Source organism: Eublepharis macularius, chromosome 14 (genome assembly GCF_028583425.1).
Source record: "Eublepharis macularius isolate TG4126 chromosome 14, MPM_Emac_v1.0, whole genome shotgun sequence".
Taxonomy (NCBI): Eukaryota; Metazoa; Chordata; class Lepidosauria; order Squamata; family Eublepharidae; genus Eublepharis; species Eublepharis macularius.
Window position 1 is genome coordinate 2396132 of NC_072803.1, and position 16016 is coordinate 2412147.

At 48.1% G+C, this 16016-nt stretch overlaps 1 protein-coding gene across 10 annotated transcripts in view; it reads left to right on the top strand.

The window, feature by feature from the left end:
- Nucleotides 1-5068, top strand: part of CADM1 (cell adhesion molecule 1) — a 347901-nt gene extending 342833 nt beyond the window's left edge. For all 10 annotated transcript variants that reach the window (XM_054997487.1, XM_054997490.1, XM_054997488.1 and 7 more), the window contains 2 exons: nt 745-876; nt 1914-5068. In XM_054997487.1, coding sequence (XP_054853462.1) covers nt 745-876; nt 1914-2032 — 251 coding nt within the window. In that variant the 3' untranslated portion in view covers nt 2033-5068. The remainder of the gene's footprint in view (nt 1-744; nt 877-1913) is intronic.
- Nucleotides 5069-16016: the final 10948 nt, after the last annotated feature.

Here is a 16016-nt window from a genome sequence, read left to right on the forward strand (position 1 = left end):
AAAATGTTTACATTGCTGTACATTAATTTTACACACCCATCGCTCATTCTGAGTTCATTTTGGAGTTACGCCCCAAACAAACAAACCATTCTTCTCTAAGTAGAAGGCACTCCAAAAGGGGGGTCAGGGCTGGGGAGAGAGGCTTAGAAAAGCAAGGAAGTTAAATCTACAAAACGACACCACTGGAAGTGGATCGCAGTGGTGGCCATTTTTAGATCTCAGTGGGGTTTTGTGGTGGGACTGAGAAACTTGCCACATCCTGCCTTACAGAATGTGGAAGGGCCACGAACTGTGCCAGTGGTCTAGCGAAGGTCATGTTTTGCTTTTTGTCAAGCTCCCTGTTCAAGAAGGGTCCCACAGCAGCAGCCTTTGGGGTTTTGAGTGTCGCGTTTCTGTGGTCCTTTGCAGTTACCAGAAACGAGTGGAGCGAGTGTTTCATTGTGTCTTCATTTTAGGGCTCTGTGCTGGGGATGTTTCTCTTCCAAGCAGTGCTGCATTCTGGCTTTTATGTGCTCCCCCACCCCACCCCAATCCCTATGTGCCCCCACTGCCTTGGGTAGCATCTCTTGCTGCTTCCTTGAAGGAGGTCCTCGGGGGAGCTTGGCTGCTCTCTTGCCTGAACTGCCTTGCCTGGGTGGCCCACTCTGTAGCCCCTTTCCCCTCTGTAGGGGGCGGGGGGGGCATTGAGACTCGTGCCTGATGGGAGTGGCAGGGAGTGATGTTGCTGTGTGGTCTTGTGTGCAGATTCCCGAGCAGGGGAGGAGAGTGCTATTACCGCCGTGGACCATGCCGTGATCGGTGGTGTCGTGGCCGTGGTGGTCTTTGCCATGCTCTGTCTCCTTATCATTTTGGGACGATACTTTGCAAGACACAAAGGTAAATCTGTGGAGAGTTTAGCTGCACTGAACTTTTTGTTTGCAAACGTGGGAGGGGCACACGGCCCCTCCCTTGCCCCACTTCCTTTTTAGCAAGTTTTTTGATGTTTACTTGTCGCTTCTTTTCACCATTTGCAACATCCCATCATCATGTAGCCAGCATTTGGCTGATGTGAAACATTCCCAGGGAGCCACCATATGCCCCCTTGGGCAAACTTGCAGGTGTTTCCCATTAGGCGACATACTGCCCCCCACCCCCCACCCCGAGCCATTTCAAGTTGGGAAAATAGCCCAGGAGGGAAATCTTGAGTCCGCACTCTCCACACACCATGCTCCCAGTCCAAACTGGGTAAGCGCAGGGCTTTTTTTCAGCGGGAATGCGGTGGAACGGAGTTCCGGCACCTCTTGAAAATAGTCACGTGGCCAGTGGCCCCGCCCCCTGATCTAAACTCCCCTCTGTCTGGAGATCAGGGGGCGGGGCCACCGGCCATGTGACCATTTTCGCCGAGGACAATTTAAACTTTAAAAAACTCCCCCCTTGCTCCAGCGGACCCAAAGTGACGGCATTGTGCGGTCCTGAGTTCCACCACCTCTTTTCCCAGAAAAAAAGCCCTGGGTAAGTGTATGCCTGGGATTTAAGTTCCCCGCATGAAACTTGCAGCACACACCTGCCAACCCTCTACGTGTCCACCAAGCAGACTGTCTCCTGTGAGACTAGGCCCCACCTGTCAGGTGCCACTTAAAGCCATAGAGGGCACATGGCGACTGCTGCAAGGTGGGAGACATGGAGATTGTCCTGTTTATCTTCACAACAGAAGGACAGTGACTCGCCCTAGACCACTCGCAGGGCTTTGGACTCCAGCCTCCCTCGTCCAGTCCCCCATGCTAACCATTGCGCTGCGCTGGCCGTGCAGTACCACCTGGCGACAGAGGCCGTGGTGCTGCAGAGCCCCCCTCCTCCTCTTGGCCTCCTCTCGTGGTGCCTCTGTGGAATCCAGGCTCGGCATCACCGCGCTTTTGCTGCCGCTCTGTTTCCAGGTACGTACTTCACCCATGAAGCCAAAGGAGCTGACGATGCGGCTGACGCGGACACGGCTATCATCAACGCAGAGGGAGGCCAGAACAACTCAGAGGAGAAGAAGGAGTACTTCATCTAGACCCGCCTCGGCGTCCCTGAGGTGTCCAGCTGTGGACAGTCACTGGCCCTGCGTGTGAAGATCAAGACAGTGATGGTGGAAGTTGCTACCAGCTTATGGCATTTTACTTTGTCTCTGTCTTTTTCTTTCCTTTTTTTCCCCCTTCCAGTGCTGTTTTATTTTATTTTAAAATGGATGGATGAATGGACAGATGGATGGATGGAGTGAGGTGTGGGCCTGTCAGAGAGAGTCCAGGATTTCCTATGTGAAAGTGATCTTTGTAAATTACACTCTGCTGTTCGGCACCTCAGTTTATTTGGGTTTTTAATTCTCTGGCCAAGTCCAACTTGGATTTAGTTTAGTTCCATCATTTGCAGAAAATTCTGTGCCTTGTTTTATTTCTTGTTTCATGGGGGAGGGGGAGCGGGGGGGGGGCGGCCCTGTTGATTTCTTTTTCCTTCCAGCCTCTCTTGGAATTGCCTGCTGGGATCCCTTGCAAATAGGTTTTTTTTTTCCCCCTTCCTTTTTTTTTAAGAAAAAAAGAAAACTCCTGGTTTGTTTTTATGTTGTTGTTGCTGTTTGAAATTGTGTCATCAAAGGAGAACCAGCACACCTTAGGTTTCATTGTTTGGAATTCAGTGTGTGTTCATAATCCATTCGACTCCCTTGTCATGAAAGCTTGGACAAACAAACTTTTTAGGAGCGTGGTTTGCGGCTGCCCATGTTTCCAGCGCAGCCGAGCCGAGAACATAGGCTGAAACTTTGAAAACATGCTCTGCTTCACACCCAGAGACACAGCCGTGCCAGGTTATCTGCAAGCAAAGTGCGCCCCAAGGATATGGAGACTGTTCAATGTGGTCTCTGTCGAATCCTGTACAGCACGCCTCCTCCTCTCCGGGTGGGAGCTGGTATTGAAGGGATCTTCCTGGACTTTGTCCTAAACAGCCCTGACAGATGAGGCCTGCTTCTTTCATGCAAGTAGGCAAATTTGAATCCTCACAGGAGGGGTGGAGGGAACGCGGAAGTTCTGCTCTAATTATTTCTGTTCCAAACAATCCCATCAGTGGCTCCCAATTGGCCTTGCGTCTCTGTAATTTCCTGGAAAGAGAAAAACCTTTGTGATGTGAACGGACTGTGAATGAGCCAGATTCTCAGTTTTGTGTCTTGTTTTATCCTTTCTTCTCAGTTGTATTTCGTTAAAGAGGGGAGGCATTATGATGGCGGCCTGCAAGTACGCTGCATTACAGGCATTTGTCGTGCTGAGCCTCCATCCAGAGACTGTGTGAAATATTTCTTTCTTTTGGATTTGACTTGACAAAAGGCAGGAGGGGAGAGAAGAAATGTCGGGATGGTTTTTGTGCTGGACTGCCCTGCGTCTCCCTTCTGGAAAGGTCAGAGCAGAGGTGGGAAGATCAGCAGGGAGGTTTTCTCCTTCTTTAATCCAAATTCTCTCTTAATGTTGAGCGTCTGTGAGTCGTTCTTTTCCCTACGTGTACACCTCCTGAGCACTAGCTTTGGCCTCCTTCCTCAGCCTTACAAGCCATCTGACACCAGCTTCCTGACCCTTGCATGATGTAGGCATGGCGGAGAGCTACTGACAGCCAGATTACCTTGGGAACGTTGGTGAGCTCCCTGCAGTCAGCTGCAGGGCCGGGAGGCCCTCGTTGTCAGCGTGTGTAGGACTGTGAGAGGTCCATACCCTGAAAAGGAGCGATGCGTCTAATATGCGTTGGAGTTATGCCCAGGCCACAGGTGACCGTTTCCATTGGGAAGATGGCCGCCTCGCAGGGAAACATGTTGAGAAGTAATGAAGGATTTGGATGGGTTTTTACGACTGTCGTGTTGCATACTTGCAAAGATTTATTTAAGGGAGGGATGTATCTAAATGTCAGCATTTTGTTTGTTTTTTAAAAAGGCTTTTTAAGAAAATATTTTTTTTAATTTTATTGGCAGAACCATTTAGGCGCTACCTTTTTAGTGAACTTTCTGGTACACAAAACAATAGCGTGTTTTGTACAGCCTTTTGCTTTTTCTCCCTCGCATGAAGACATGAAGCTGCCTTATATTGGATCAAAGCCTGGTCCATCGAGGTCATTATTGTCTACTCAGACCGGCAGCTGCTGTCCAGGTCTCAGGCCGAGGTCTTTCACGTGACCTGCAGTCTGGCCCCCTGACCCTCTTAACTGGAGAGGCCAGGGGACTGTGCCTGGGACCTGCAGCCCTGAAAAACATAACAAATACTACTTGTCCCCTTTTCCTGCTCCAACAGAGTTTTCTCACATGCAGCCTCGTTTCTCATCCTTCTCTACCACTTGAGACAACAGACAAATCACCCCGAAGGGCAAGGAGAGCAAATGAAAGATGGGGGGGGGCTCTTTTTCTACGCCTTGATCACAGAACTGGCGTCCTGTTTTCTGAAGAACTCATCTTTGTTTTGAAAAGTGTACAGTAGTGCCGTGTTCCCAATGTAACTTTGACTTAATAATGTTGACATGTCTCAGGTTCATGTGTTTTGATTGGTGTTTTCCGTCTCAGGTAGATCGCAAAACTTTTGGCCCCACACATTGAAAGAGAACACAACAAACAACCACAACAGGAAATAAAGGATTTTAGTTGTAATACCAAGTTTCAAGGCATTTTGGTTTCTGCGAGTATACAGTGCACTGTTTGAAATGTATTGTTAAGTATTGATTTGTACAGGTTTAGATTACAAGGGTTTTGTTAGGAGTGGCGAAAGAACAAACTTGTTTCTTGTGGGTTTTGTGGTTTGGGTTTTTTTTTAAAACAAAATGAGCGTTGGTAAGAAAAATGAAGGGTGTATAACTGATGCCAAATAAGCTTGTTCTTTACTCACCGGTGACCTTTTTTTAATTTTGCCCCCTTAGACCGGTTCTGTTTAAGGTGTCCATTGGATGATGTTGCAGTGTAAGAAAAATGCATATCCATATCTTCCCATTCACATTTTGTATTGGTTCATGTATACCATTTTTACAAAGAAAAAGAAGTACTATAAAGTATCTGTCTTCTTAATAAAAACAAATTAATGTTACAAAACTATTTTTCGGTCTCAATCTGCACTCTTTGCTGTTTCAAATTTGGTGACTTGAAGAAAGGGTTCTACATCCGAGGTTGGTTGATTGATTGTTTACGGCCAGTGACCATTAAGAAACATCAACAAAAGGTTACAACAATCCCAAGTTCCAATACATAAGATATCAGATATAGTGAATACTTCATAAAATTTAAAACCATATTAAAATCGTTAATACCATATTAAAAGGGAGGGAGCAATAGGTCTCTGTGGGTGACCTTGCTTGCTGCAAGATTTTATCACATAGACACAAAACTTTAGCTATAAGCAGGGCTTTTTTTCAGCTGGAACAGAGTGGAACTGAGTTCTGGAAGCTCTTGAAAACGGTCACATGGCTGGTGGCCCTGCCCCCTGATCTCCAGACTGAGGGGAGTTTAGATTGCCCTCTGCACCACCAAGCGGCACGGAGGGCAATCTAAACTCCCCTCTGTAGATCAGGGGGCGGGGCCACCAGCCATGTGACCATTTTCTCCTAGGGCAACCCACTGAGTTCCACCACCTCTTTTCCCAGAAAAAAAACCCCGGCTATAAGCCTGGAGATTGTTGAGTTTTCATCTGTCAAGAGTTTCTCCAAGCAGGCCTTATCTGCATAAACTGTTGGTCTATCAAGAAGGGGAGAAATAATCTCGTCTTGTAGTTCCTTATGGAAAGGGCAAAAAGACGTTTCAAAGACTCCACTCATAGTGCAAGGGCAAAATCTTTGTGCATACGAGATCTTTTTATATCTCGTGCCCAATACCATTGATGGCATAACCGCACATCTAGCCAAGGTAAACGCCCTCCTATAAGAGGGAACATCTAACTGGGTAAGATATTAGGCCATAGTCATAACATAACTGAACTTCACGGGAGCTACGAAGTGTGGTGATCTCGTTAAGTCTGGTTGATGCTCGTTATCTTGAGCCGTTCGCTTGATGACGCGTTCCACCTCCTGATCACTTTTACATCCAAGGTGTGGATCCTCCAGAAGGGATCCTGAGACCCAGGGGATATACACCCTGTCTCCCCGATATTGGGATTTTAGTTAGTTTGGTTTTAATTATTATATAGTTATGTGAAACCTTTATTTGGTAACACAGCAGAGTAACAGCAGAGTTATTTAGGCAGAAGCGTTGAAACCCCTAAAATGTACATTAATTATAGTCTTCAGACAAAAATCATGGAAAGATACAACTTAAAGTTTTATTGAAGTAGATTCCTTCCATAGCAATATCTTGGAGAAGAAGAGAAAGATCCTAATCTAAAGAGTTAGATTCCCTAAATCTAAACCACAGCCTGAATCTAGGCAGCGAGGCTGAGAGGTAAGGTTTGTGGACAAGGCCTCCATGACAAAGCGTGGAGGTTTACATCCTTTCAAGAACCGAGAGAGAGAGAGAGAGAGAGAGAGAGAGGTCTTCCAACAGCAATAGAGACAAGAGGAGGAGTCAGGACTCGGAGGCACTCCCACCTTAGACCAAAGAGTAGCAGCTTACTTGCTAGAGTTACGCATACATACAGAGAGGCATGCAGCGCTCTCCCGATGTCCAAGACATGCTGAGTTGCCTATTCCAACACGCGACGCACACAGCTTCTGAGCTGGCCGGGATGAACCATGAGAGGTCCGTCTTTGTGAGATTTGGCTTGCACGGTGACGCCCTGCCCCTGGCAGTCAGCTGGCCTTTCGCAGACGAAATGCTACTGGCCTTGAGAACTAGTCGCCTGGTTTAGAATTCCAGATCGTGATGTTGGAGAAACACGGGTTCTGTGTCCCACCAAATGACTTCCTTGCTGAGCCCGTTCACACACTAGGGCCCACCATTCCTGACAGCTGTCGCTACTCCAGTGCCGTATTTGCCTCCCTCCCCTCCATTGGTGACCAAAAGGGCGCCTCTCTCCTGCCAGGTTGCTTGGTCAAGGCTGCCCACCCCACCCCACCCCACCCCACACTTAAGCTAGCTGCCTGCTCTGACAGCCAGGGAAACACAGCTGAATTCTGGGCCCGCTGGTTGGCATTTGCTCTTCCTCGCCTGTGTGTGTACGTAGTATTTTTAAAGCTTCCTCTACCGCTAAATTATTTGTGAGGAGAGGCACTCCAGCCTAGCTGCTGGGGGAGCTTTTCCCTTGAAGCCCCTGCAGCTTTCATGCCTTATTTGGAAAGAAGATAAAAGGGACCCTGTTTGCTCAAGGGCAAGCACCGGCGTTATTAGTTTTTCACTATTGTTTTGGCTGATGACATTTCCCAGTGCTTTGGCGGGTGGCCCTAAGGTGATGGGTGGACTCTAATTGGTGCCATCGTTCACCATCCTGCAGAAGCCGGAAAAGGCCGGCCTGGCTTGAGGGAAGAGGCTCAGTTCCTTGGAGAAATCTTGTGCTTGCTCTGGCCTCCTGAACACTAAATCTACAGTCCTGATGTTGTTCTTGGCATTTGTTTCTCTTTTTTTTTTATTAAAAAAGTGTTTGTTGTTTCTTTTTAGCCTTGAGGGGAAAGCAGAAGAGGACACCTGGGCTGCCACCCCTGGACGGAGAGACAGCTGGTGCTCCCCGGGGAGTCCAGCCTGCCAATAGACTCTGCGAGAGGAAGGTGCTCACGGCTGGTGCTTCCCCCCGCGTGGCTAGACGTGCCCTCCCTAGGACCGCGCTGGGATCCTTCTTTCTACTGAGCCCATTCCTTTGCTGCCTCGCTGCCCTGGGCTGGCCGCCCCTTCGGGATCAGTGGCCCCTACTCTTCCCTTTTGTGCCATGCTTCCTTTCTTGGCCCAAAGCCTAGCTTGCCTCGGCTACCAGCTTTGATCCAATTCTGTTGAGACGTTATAATCCCTGCCTGTACCTGGCCAAGCTCTGCATTGGGGGTGGGGGGGTGGGAGAGACCCATCCTTGGTCCCTCCAAGCCAGCGTCCCCGTTCCTTGGGATAACATGGGCACTCCAGTCCCTGTATCCAGAGTGTCTTTATAAAAATGAAGCATTTCTTTAAGGCTAAAAAGCATCTGTTTTGTCCCCGCCCCCTCACCCTCAAGGCAAACCTTAATTCTCAAAGGCCTCGGGCATGTGGACAAGCTTGTGCCAAGGGGTAGACTCCTGTGCCTCTATAGATCCTTTCCTTCTAGCGACCCAGAGCATCAGCTAAACAGAGCTCATTTAGCTTCAAAGGTGCTCCCTACCTTTGCAGAAGATAGAAAGAAGATGGCAAAGATGAAAGAAGCCAGGTGGCTCGAGGCAATGGGTCAGGTCAGCCATCTCTTTCCATCTCTCTCCCTGGCCGTTGGCAAGCCCTGGCATCTCTGCTGACACACATGCAGATGAATGGAGTGGCAGTTTTGCCATGTTCTTCAGCTGACTGGCTTGGGACAAAGCAAATCAGAATGCTCTCTGCTTGCACCTCCCTGGGGCAGCTCCCAGGAAAATATGCAGCAATGCCAAGCAGCGTTCTGGACTAGTGAGTGAGTTACACGTGGGTACTGTACTGCTTAGCTTCCAAGATCCGGCTAGCCTGAGCCATCCAGGTCAGGGCATATATATGAATGGAGAGTGCTGTCAAGTCGTAGCTGGCTTAAGGCAACCCCTGGCAGGGTTTTCATGGCAAGAGAATAACAGGTGATTGGCCATTGCCTGCCTCTGCATCCTTGGTCTTCATTGGAGGTCTCCCATCCAATTAGCTACCAAGGCTGACCCTGCTTAGCTTTTGAGATTTGATGAGATCGGGCTCACCTGGGCTATCCAGGCCAGGGCATATGTATGAGTATTGGCACCTTTTAAAAAAAAAAACAACAAAAAGTACTGATAGCAACAGTTAGTGATCATGCAATTTCTCTAGCCAAGCAAAATTGGGAATAATTAAATTAGAAAAGATATACACAGTATATTTCCAGTGTGTGTTACTGAATCCTCCTTTGAAGAAAGCAAATTAATCTTGATGCTGGCCTCTTCCTATGGCAGTAATCGGTGGCCCCTGCTGAATGGCCTAACACCTATTTCTATTGGGAGTTGGCTGACACCAAAATGATGTCAAACGTGTGGATTTCTTTTTAAAAGATTTCCGATCAAGGGCCAGAATTACGTTGATAGCCTGTGGTTTTACAATTGTTTAGCTATGAACAAAGAATTCACCTAGTTTCTGAACCTAAAAGCCCTGTGGAATCATCTCTGGGCAAATAAGGGCCTTCCCCACAGGGGGAGAATCAATAAGCTTCCGGCTCCTTTCTGGAACTCTCTTGCTGCCTCCTTAACATGCACGGCGCTTCCTTGCCTCATATTCCCAACCTGATAGCCTTAAATCTTCCTTAAGTGATATCTTCTCAGGTTAATTAATCTCCAGGCTTAAACTTGCTGCGAGCAGCAGGCGGTCCGTCCTGAAGTCAGCAATGTTACGATTGCATCTCCTAATACTGTTTATCCTGCATTAGTGTTTACTTAAGGAGAAAATTGATCTGTAATTGATATTTCAATCTTCCAGAGCTGATGGGAGAGACTTAAAGGCAGCAAGGAAAAAAAATATTCAAATCCAACCATCAGGCATGGAATTTTTACATTTACATTCACCACCACCCCAACACAAACATACACAACCAGTTTTTTTTAAAACTGTGTGTGGCTCCCCACCCCCCTTTGCCTCGCTTATGTTTCTGTCCTCGTTGTGAATCTACAGAAGGGGGCAGGGGGTCGTAATTCAGAATTGTTTGCTTGCAGCCCCCAGGCTCAGTTCCAAAGTATTGCTCTGGGAAAGGAACTTTTTCCACATGAATAACTCTTCGTTTGCCTGGAGATCGATGAGAGTGGCTACTGCAAATCTTTCTCTACACTTTCTACCCCTACTGAATCAAGGGGGCAGAGGCAAAAAAAAAAAAATTCTATCTGACAGATTTAGAAGGGCCAAATAAATAAGTATGTAGAATGGGTTTGATGTGAAGTAGATTCAGGACAAAACAACTCCTTCGAACGATGATTACATTATGGCACTGCTGCTACCAGATGTTGTGTTGGCCTCTTGCTTCAATGGCTTTAAAGGGCCACTGGAAAACCTGGGAGAGAAAGCAGCATGGTATAGCCTGATCTTGAGGGATACATCAGATCTAAGAAGCTAAGCAGGGTTGGTACTTGGATAGAGGGCCACCAAAGAATTTGCAGATGAAGATCCAGAGGAGTTAGCCGTGTTAGTCTGTAGTTGCAAAATAGTAAAGAATCCAGTAGCACCTTTAAGACTAACCAACTTTATTGTAGCATAAACCACTCCATAAAAAGTCTGCCAAGAAAACGTCGTGGTGCGACGTCCCCCCATGGGTCAGTAGTGACTCGGTGCTTGCACAGGGGACTACCTTTGCCTTTAAGCTTTTGAGAGCCACAGCTCTCTTCATCAGATGCATCAGATGCCGCGGTTCTCAAAAGCTTATTCTGCAATAAAGTTGGTTAGTCTTAAAGGTGCTACTGGACCCTTTACTATTCTGCAGAGGAAGACAATGACAAATCACCTCTGCTTCTCACTTGCCTTGACAGCCTCTTGCTCGGGTCACCTCATCAGTCTGTTGTGACTTGATGGTGCATGCGTATGTCGAAAAACCTGAGGAGGAGGAAAGATCGAACACCGAGCATTGGTCATTGGCTAGATGCCCCCTCCATGGCCAAAGACAGCATGCCTATCGGTTATCAGTTGCTGGGATGCGAGGCTTGTTTCCCGCTCCCCTCGTCTGTGGGCTTCTCACGCCTGACTGTTACGCAGGTCACAGTGTGAGGGGCCCCTTCTGCTGTTCGACTGAAAGGTTTTTATATCTCGACAAGCCGTCCTGAGTCACAGCAAGAAAGGCAGACTGTAAAACAAGTAGATAAATGAACCTAACTTCAGTAGGTTGGTCTGCAGTAGAACAGGGCCGTTCCCACACTGCTCACCTTCATCCGGAACGGAGCGCAACGTCGGGAAAAAAATGTGGAAAATAGCGTCTTCTCGCTCACATGAGAAGATGCTATCTTCCGCATATTTTTTGCAACATTGCACCCCATTCCAGATGAAGGTGAATAGTGTGGGAACGGGCCAGCAGAACTGGGAGTCCAGGAGCACCTAAGAGACCAATAAGATTTTCACGGCATAAGCTTTTCAGAGCCAAAGCTCCCTTATTCACAATACCTTCTTCAGACTGTAATAAATAAACCGGTGTATTCCATAACATGTAAAGAGAAATGTATGCACAGAGAAGGAAGTGTGAAAAATTGTACCCCCCTCAATGCAGGGAGTCGGTGAGTGGGTTTGAGGGTTTTCCAACCCCTGTGTCAGAAACAGGGCCAGGGAATTGAAAGCTTCTGTTCTATTGACCAGTCAAAACATAAAATGGATTCCTGTTCCTGGCCAGGGATAACAGCTCCAGTTGCACAGCCCATTCCATGGACTTCTGAAGTAAGACCAGAGAGCACACGATTCCAAGAAGCTCAGCTGACTGGACCCACGAGGTTCCTAATTTAAGCTTTCGAGCCCCTGGCACATCAACTCACCAATGCACCCCCCCACACACACACACACTTCTCTCTTCCTTCGGCATTTGCCCAAGCCCTGCTTGTTTCCTTCCTTACAGGCCGCATCAGGCCCCTTCCTGGAACCGCTGTCCACGTAGTGATGTAAGCAAGCCTGGATTTCCCCCCGCTGACTCCCCTTTCTTTCCAGGTTAGGCTCATGGTACACAATCTGATTGCAATATTTACAAAGAAGGGTTCACATTGTCCAGCCCTGCAAAATAAAAGGTAGGATTCAGTACCCAGGGTGTGTGCGAGGGTGATTAGGGAGAGGCTGGTAAAGCTGTTTGAGGGAGAAAAAAGACCAAGTTTCCAACCCTGGAAACATACTAAATATCAAACAGTAAAACAAATGGAAGGGGAAAGCCCGGCTCAAAGTTGCCTTTTTCAGAGCATCGCCCAGGATCCAGAAACAGAAGCATTTGCTGCCTGAAGGTGCCAGAGCTGAGTGCTGATGCTATCCTGGTCTGGCCCACGTTCTCAAAAGTGTGAAGTAGCCGGATAGTTTTACTCTGCAACCAGACTCGGAAACACCTGAAGCTTATGCGGCTGCCAGGCTAGAACCAACAAAGCCATTTGTAACCTAATCTTTGTGCACAGATCTTCTTTGGACAGCCTCCAACAGGGCTCATGTAATTCCATTAAAGCATCCCCACAGATTACGAAAGACATAATACTGGGAGGCCGTGCTGCTCCCCGGACTAGTCTTGCTCATTGCACTCAGAAATCTATTGCCCAGGAAGATGAAATAAGCTGTTTTCAACTATTCTGGAAGCTCTTTGACCCTTTGCTGACTTTGATCTTCCCCAACACCTAGGAGGGGTGTTGAGTGGGCCACAGGATGGGGTGAGGAGTCCCTCTGGGGAGTCCAGTAAGGAGGAGGGGGAAGCTTTCCCAGGGTTGCCTCTGAGTTTATTTCTTTACTTCATTTATAGTCTGCATTCCCCACTGAGACTCATGGCAGATGACATGATGCAATCAAAGCAACAATAAATGCAATCAAAGCAACAATAAATGCAATAAAATGATTTACAAAGTTAGAGTAGTACACTAAAAGCAGTGTACTACATGCAGCAAAACCATATAAGACATATAAAAAACAATGATCAACCAAACGAGCCACCTTCCAAGCTAAATTAATAGGGAAGAACGCGGGGCGGGGGGGGGGGGGAGTGCAGCCAAATTAACTTGATTCCCCAGCACTAAGGCTGCGTCCTTTTTTTATCCCATTTCTCTGAAAAGGACCCAAGAGAGAGTCAGCCAAAGTTCAGCCAAGGTGAGCAGCATAATATTCTCCAAGCCTCCCCAACCAGCATCACCTCCATCCTTGTCAGGATTTAATCTCAACGGGTTCAGCGCTGGCTCGGGACCGTTGCAACGGCACCAGGTGCTCCGGATGAAGAAATTCAGCACTGGGCGTTGTCTGCACATTGATAACTACCAGGGCCAAAGCCACATAGAGGTGAAAACAGCATGGCCAATAAAACTGGGCCTTGTGGAACCCCACAAGAAAAGTCCAGCGAATCACCTGGTCTCAGTCCTTAAGGTGTGGTTTAAACCAATCTAAAGCACATCCCTGGATACCTACCTCTACCTCCAAATGTCTCAACAGGATGGCATGGTCCACCATAACAAAGGATACTGATATATCTTCATAACTGAGCTGCTGTAGCGTAGTGGTTAAGTGGCTGGGCTCTGAGCCAGCACTCTGCTAGTTCAACTCCCGCACCTGCCATGAGCTCAGCAGGTGGTCTTGAGCAAGCCACTCCTCTCTGTCCCAGCTATATTGTAAGGATAATAAGAAGTCTTTGTTCCCTCTTGGCAGGGCATTAAGTGGTTGGGCTGTGACTCAGCACTCAGCTGGTTCGAATCCCAAAACTGCCATGAGCCCAACAGGTGGCCTTGGATAAACCTTCCTCTCAGCCCAGCACTGACTTTGTTAACCACTCTGAGTGTGACACTAATCTGTCCAGTAGAGCAGTATATAAGCACAAGGTTGTTGTTTTTGTTGCTGTTGTTGCACTAACTAAGCAGCAGAACCCTTATCTGTTTTCAAGCGGGGATCATCAGCTAAAGGCTCAAACTCATCTCTGTCCCACAGCTGATCCCGAAGACAGGCTGAACGGGGTCCTGGGCAGGTGGGTCATCCCGGAAGACCTGGTGATGTCCTGCAGCTATTCTTTCAATTCCCTTGCCCAGAGAAGGTGTATAAGAAACCAGATGATTATTGGCCACAGCATGCTTCTCCAGTGATGCCTTTTTTAAAGCAATGGGTGAAAATTGCCTCCTTTAGCAAATAAGATTTCCCCTCTGAGCTTTCCCAGAGCCACATTCAGAAGTACGGCCAGTTCAAGCTTGCTCCAGAGAACGTTATCCCTGCCACTTAAAGCACGAACCCCGGGCTTTCCTTCAGCGGGAACGCAGTGGGACGGAGTTCCGGCACCTCTTGAAAATACTCAGCAATAGGGCGTGGAAATAATATTATTTCAAAGAATCCCGTGTGTTTCTTCCTCATTTCCCTCTTGAGAGTTCCACCACCTATTTTCCCAAGGAAAAAAACCTGCACAAACCAAACTTGTAGTGGCTGAACTGGGAAAGGATGAGCTACAAAGACACAAGGGACTTCATGTTGGGTCACCGCTGTTCGTGACCTCGGTCGCGATTGAAATGGCAACAGTGTGAAATTGGACCTGTCACTTTTTCTGGTGCAGTCCAACAGTGGGTTCTTTTTGTGGAAACCGCTGGAGCCCTTTGTGCATCACACTGTGTGCGGCAAATGCTTCCCGGGTGTGTGTGCTGTATTCGTAGACATCAGTTCTGTTTTCGGCTGCTTCCCCACCCCTCCTGTTTTGCTTGCTTGCCCAACGAGAGCCTGGATCAATTTTTATGAGCTCCGAGCTGTGATTAGCACGGCTGTCTTTCTTCCACACAATCGTCCTGCTGCTTTGAAGCCACAGCCGTGGTCGTAATTTGGAACTGAAAGCAGCGATGCCTTCTCCCCCACCCCAGCCCTGTCTGATTCTGCTGAGCATAGAACAGGTGGAACACATGCCAAAATTTCTTCTGTTCTCAACCATCTTTCTCTCCCCAGGGTTTTGCTGCTCCAAATTGGACAGTCCTCAAACAGTCTAGTAGGAAGCTTTGAGAACTCTGCCAAGCAATGTCTTTTGTGGGGGGAAGCAGGAGACTCTGTGGAGGAGTCGGGACCTATTTGTGGGCTTGTGTTCCGTACTCTCCCTGTTGCCCATCTTGCTTCCTAGCAAGGAGTTGCAGGCTCCGGCTTCTCTCTCTGGCCATGTGCAGCCTGGGGTTCTAGCCAAGATGGCGCGGCACCGTTGCTCAGATGACCCAGTGCTCCCCATGCGGCTGCTTTCTTCTTTGGAGGGGAAAATAAGCTTGCCTGAAACCATTGTGGAGATGAGAAGGGCCGTTTGGGCTTACAGAATATTCTTCTAAGATAGGGGTTCAATGACCACCAGCTCTATTGTCTAACAGAAACGCCCGCCGCCCCCCCCCCCCCCCCGGCCAAAGAAAACCTGCTTTGGGTCGCTTCTTGTTTAAATCTTGTCATGTTATGAAATCAGTCCAATGGTTGCTCCAATAGGAAAGATGTTTTCATGTGTGTAACTTCCCCCCACTCTCCCTCGCTGGGATGAAATTCTCAGAGACTGCAACCCTCACTCAAGGGATTCACCTTTCCAAATTCTGGGCACATGGGAGAAAAGGGGCCTTGTTTTACAAGCAATTAAAATAACCACCTGCAGAGCAGGGACAGAGAGCCACGAACTGGGACATGAGTTTCCCCCACCTTTTGAGGAATACCCAGTCAGTGGGAAGGCCTGTTTTTAAACCACAATGGATAATCCAGGTGAGAGGAGCTAGCTGGTCTGGTTGGATGCGATCCCTGTCAGCTGCATCAGTCAATCCCGTTCTCCCTTCACATCCCCTCCTGGCTCCTCCTAACCACGGAAAATAAAAAATAGATAGCAAAGTGCTAGATTAAGGGCCAAATTAGATTATATTTAAAAATGCCGTGGCGGCCCCAGTTAGACCCACAGTGTGGCAGGCTGAGGTGTTTTTCTCCCCTCCTCATGCCTTTCCAGGTGCTGAAGTGGCCACGGGGCGGAGAGGGGCAGGTGTTTCAATACTTCAAAAGGTGCAGGGGGACCTCTGCTGCAGGCCCAGTCGTGATCAGGCCCTTGCTGCACTCTTAAATCTCTTTAAAATGTCAGCAGTATCCACAGACCATAACTGTGCCACCGGCAAGTCTAGGTTGGCCATAACAATCCGTTTGGAAAGGTCCTGCCTGCTTTCCATTTTCCGAAATGATTCTGTCCGTATTCACAGCATTTACTGTATTTCCAGATGGGATGCAGTTTGGGTCAGATTATGATCAGTAAAGTTCTGACTGAACATCCCTGTTTTGGAATAGTTAAACGATT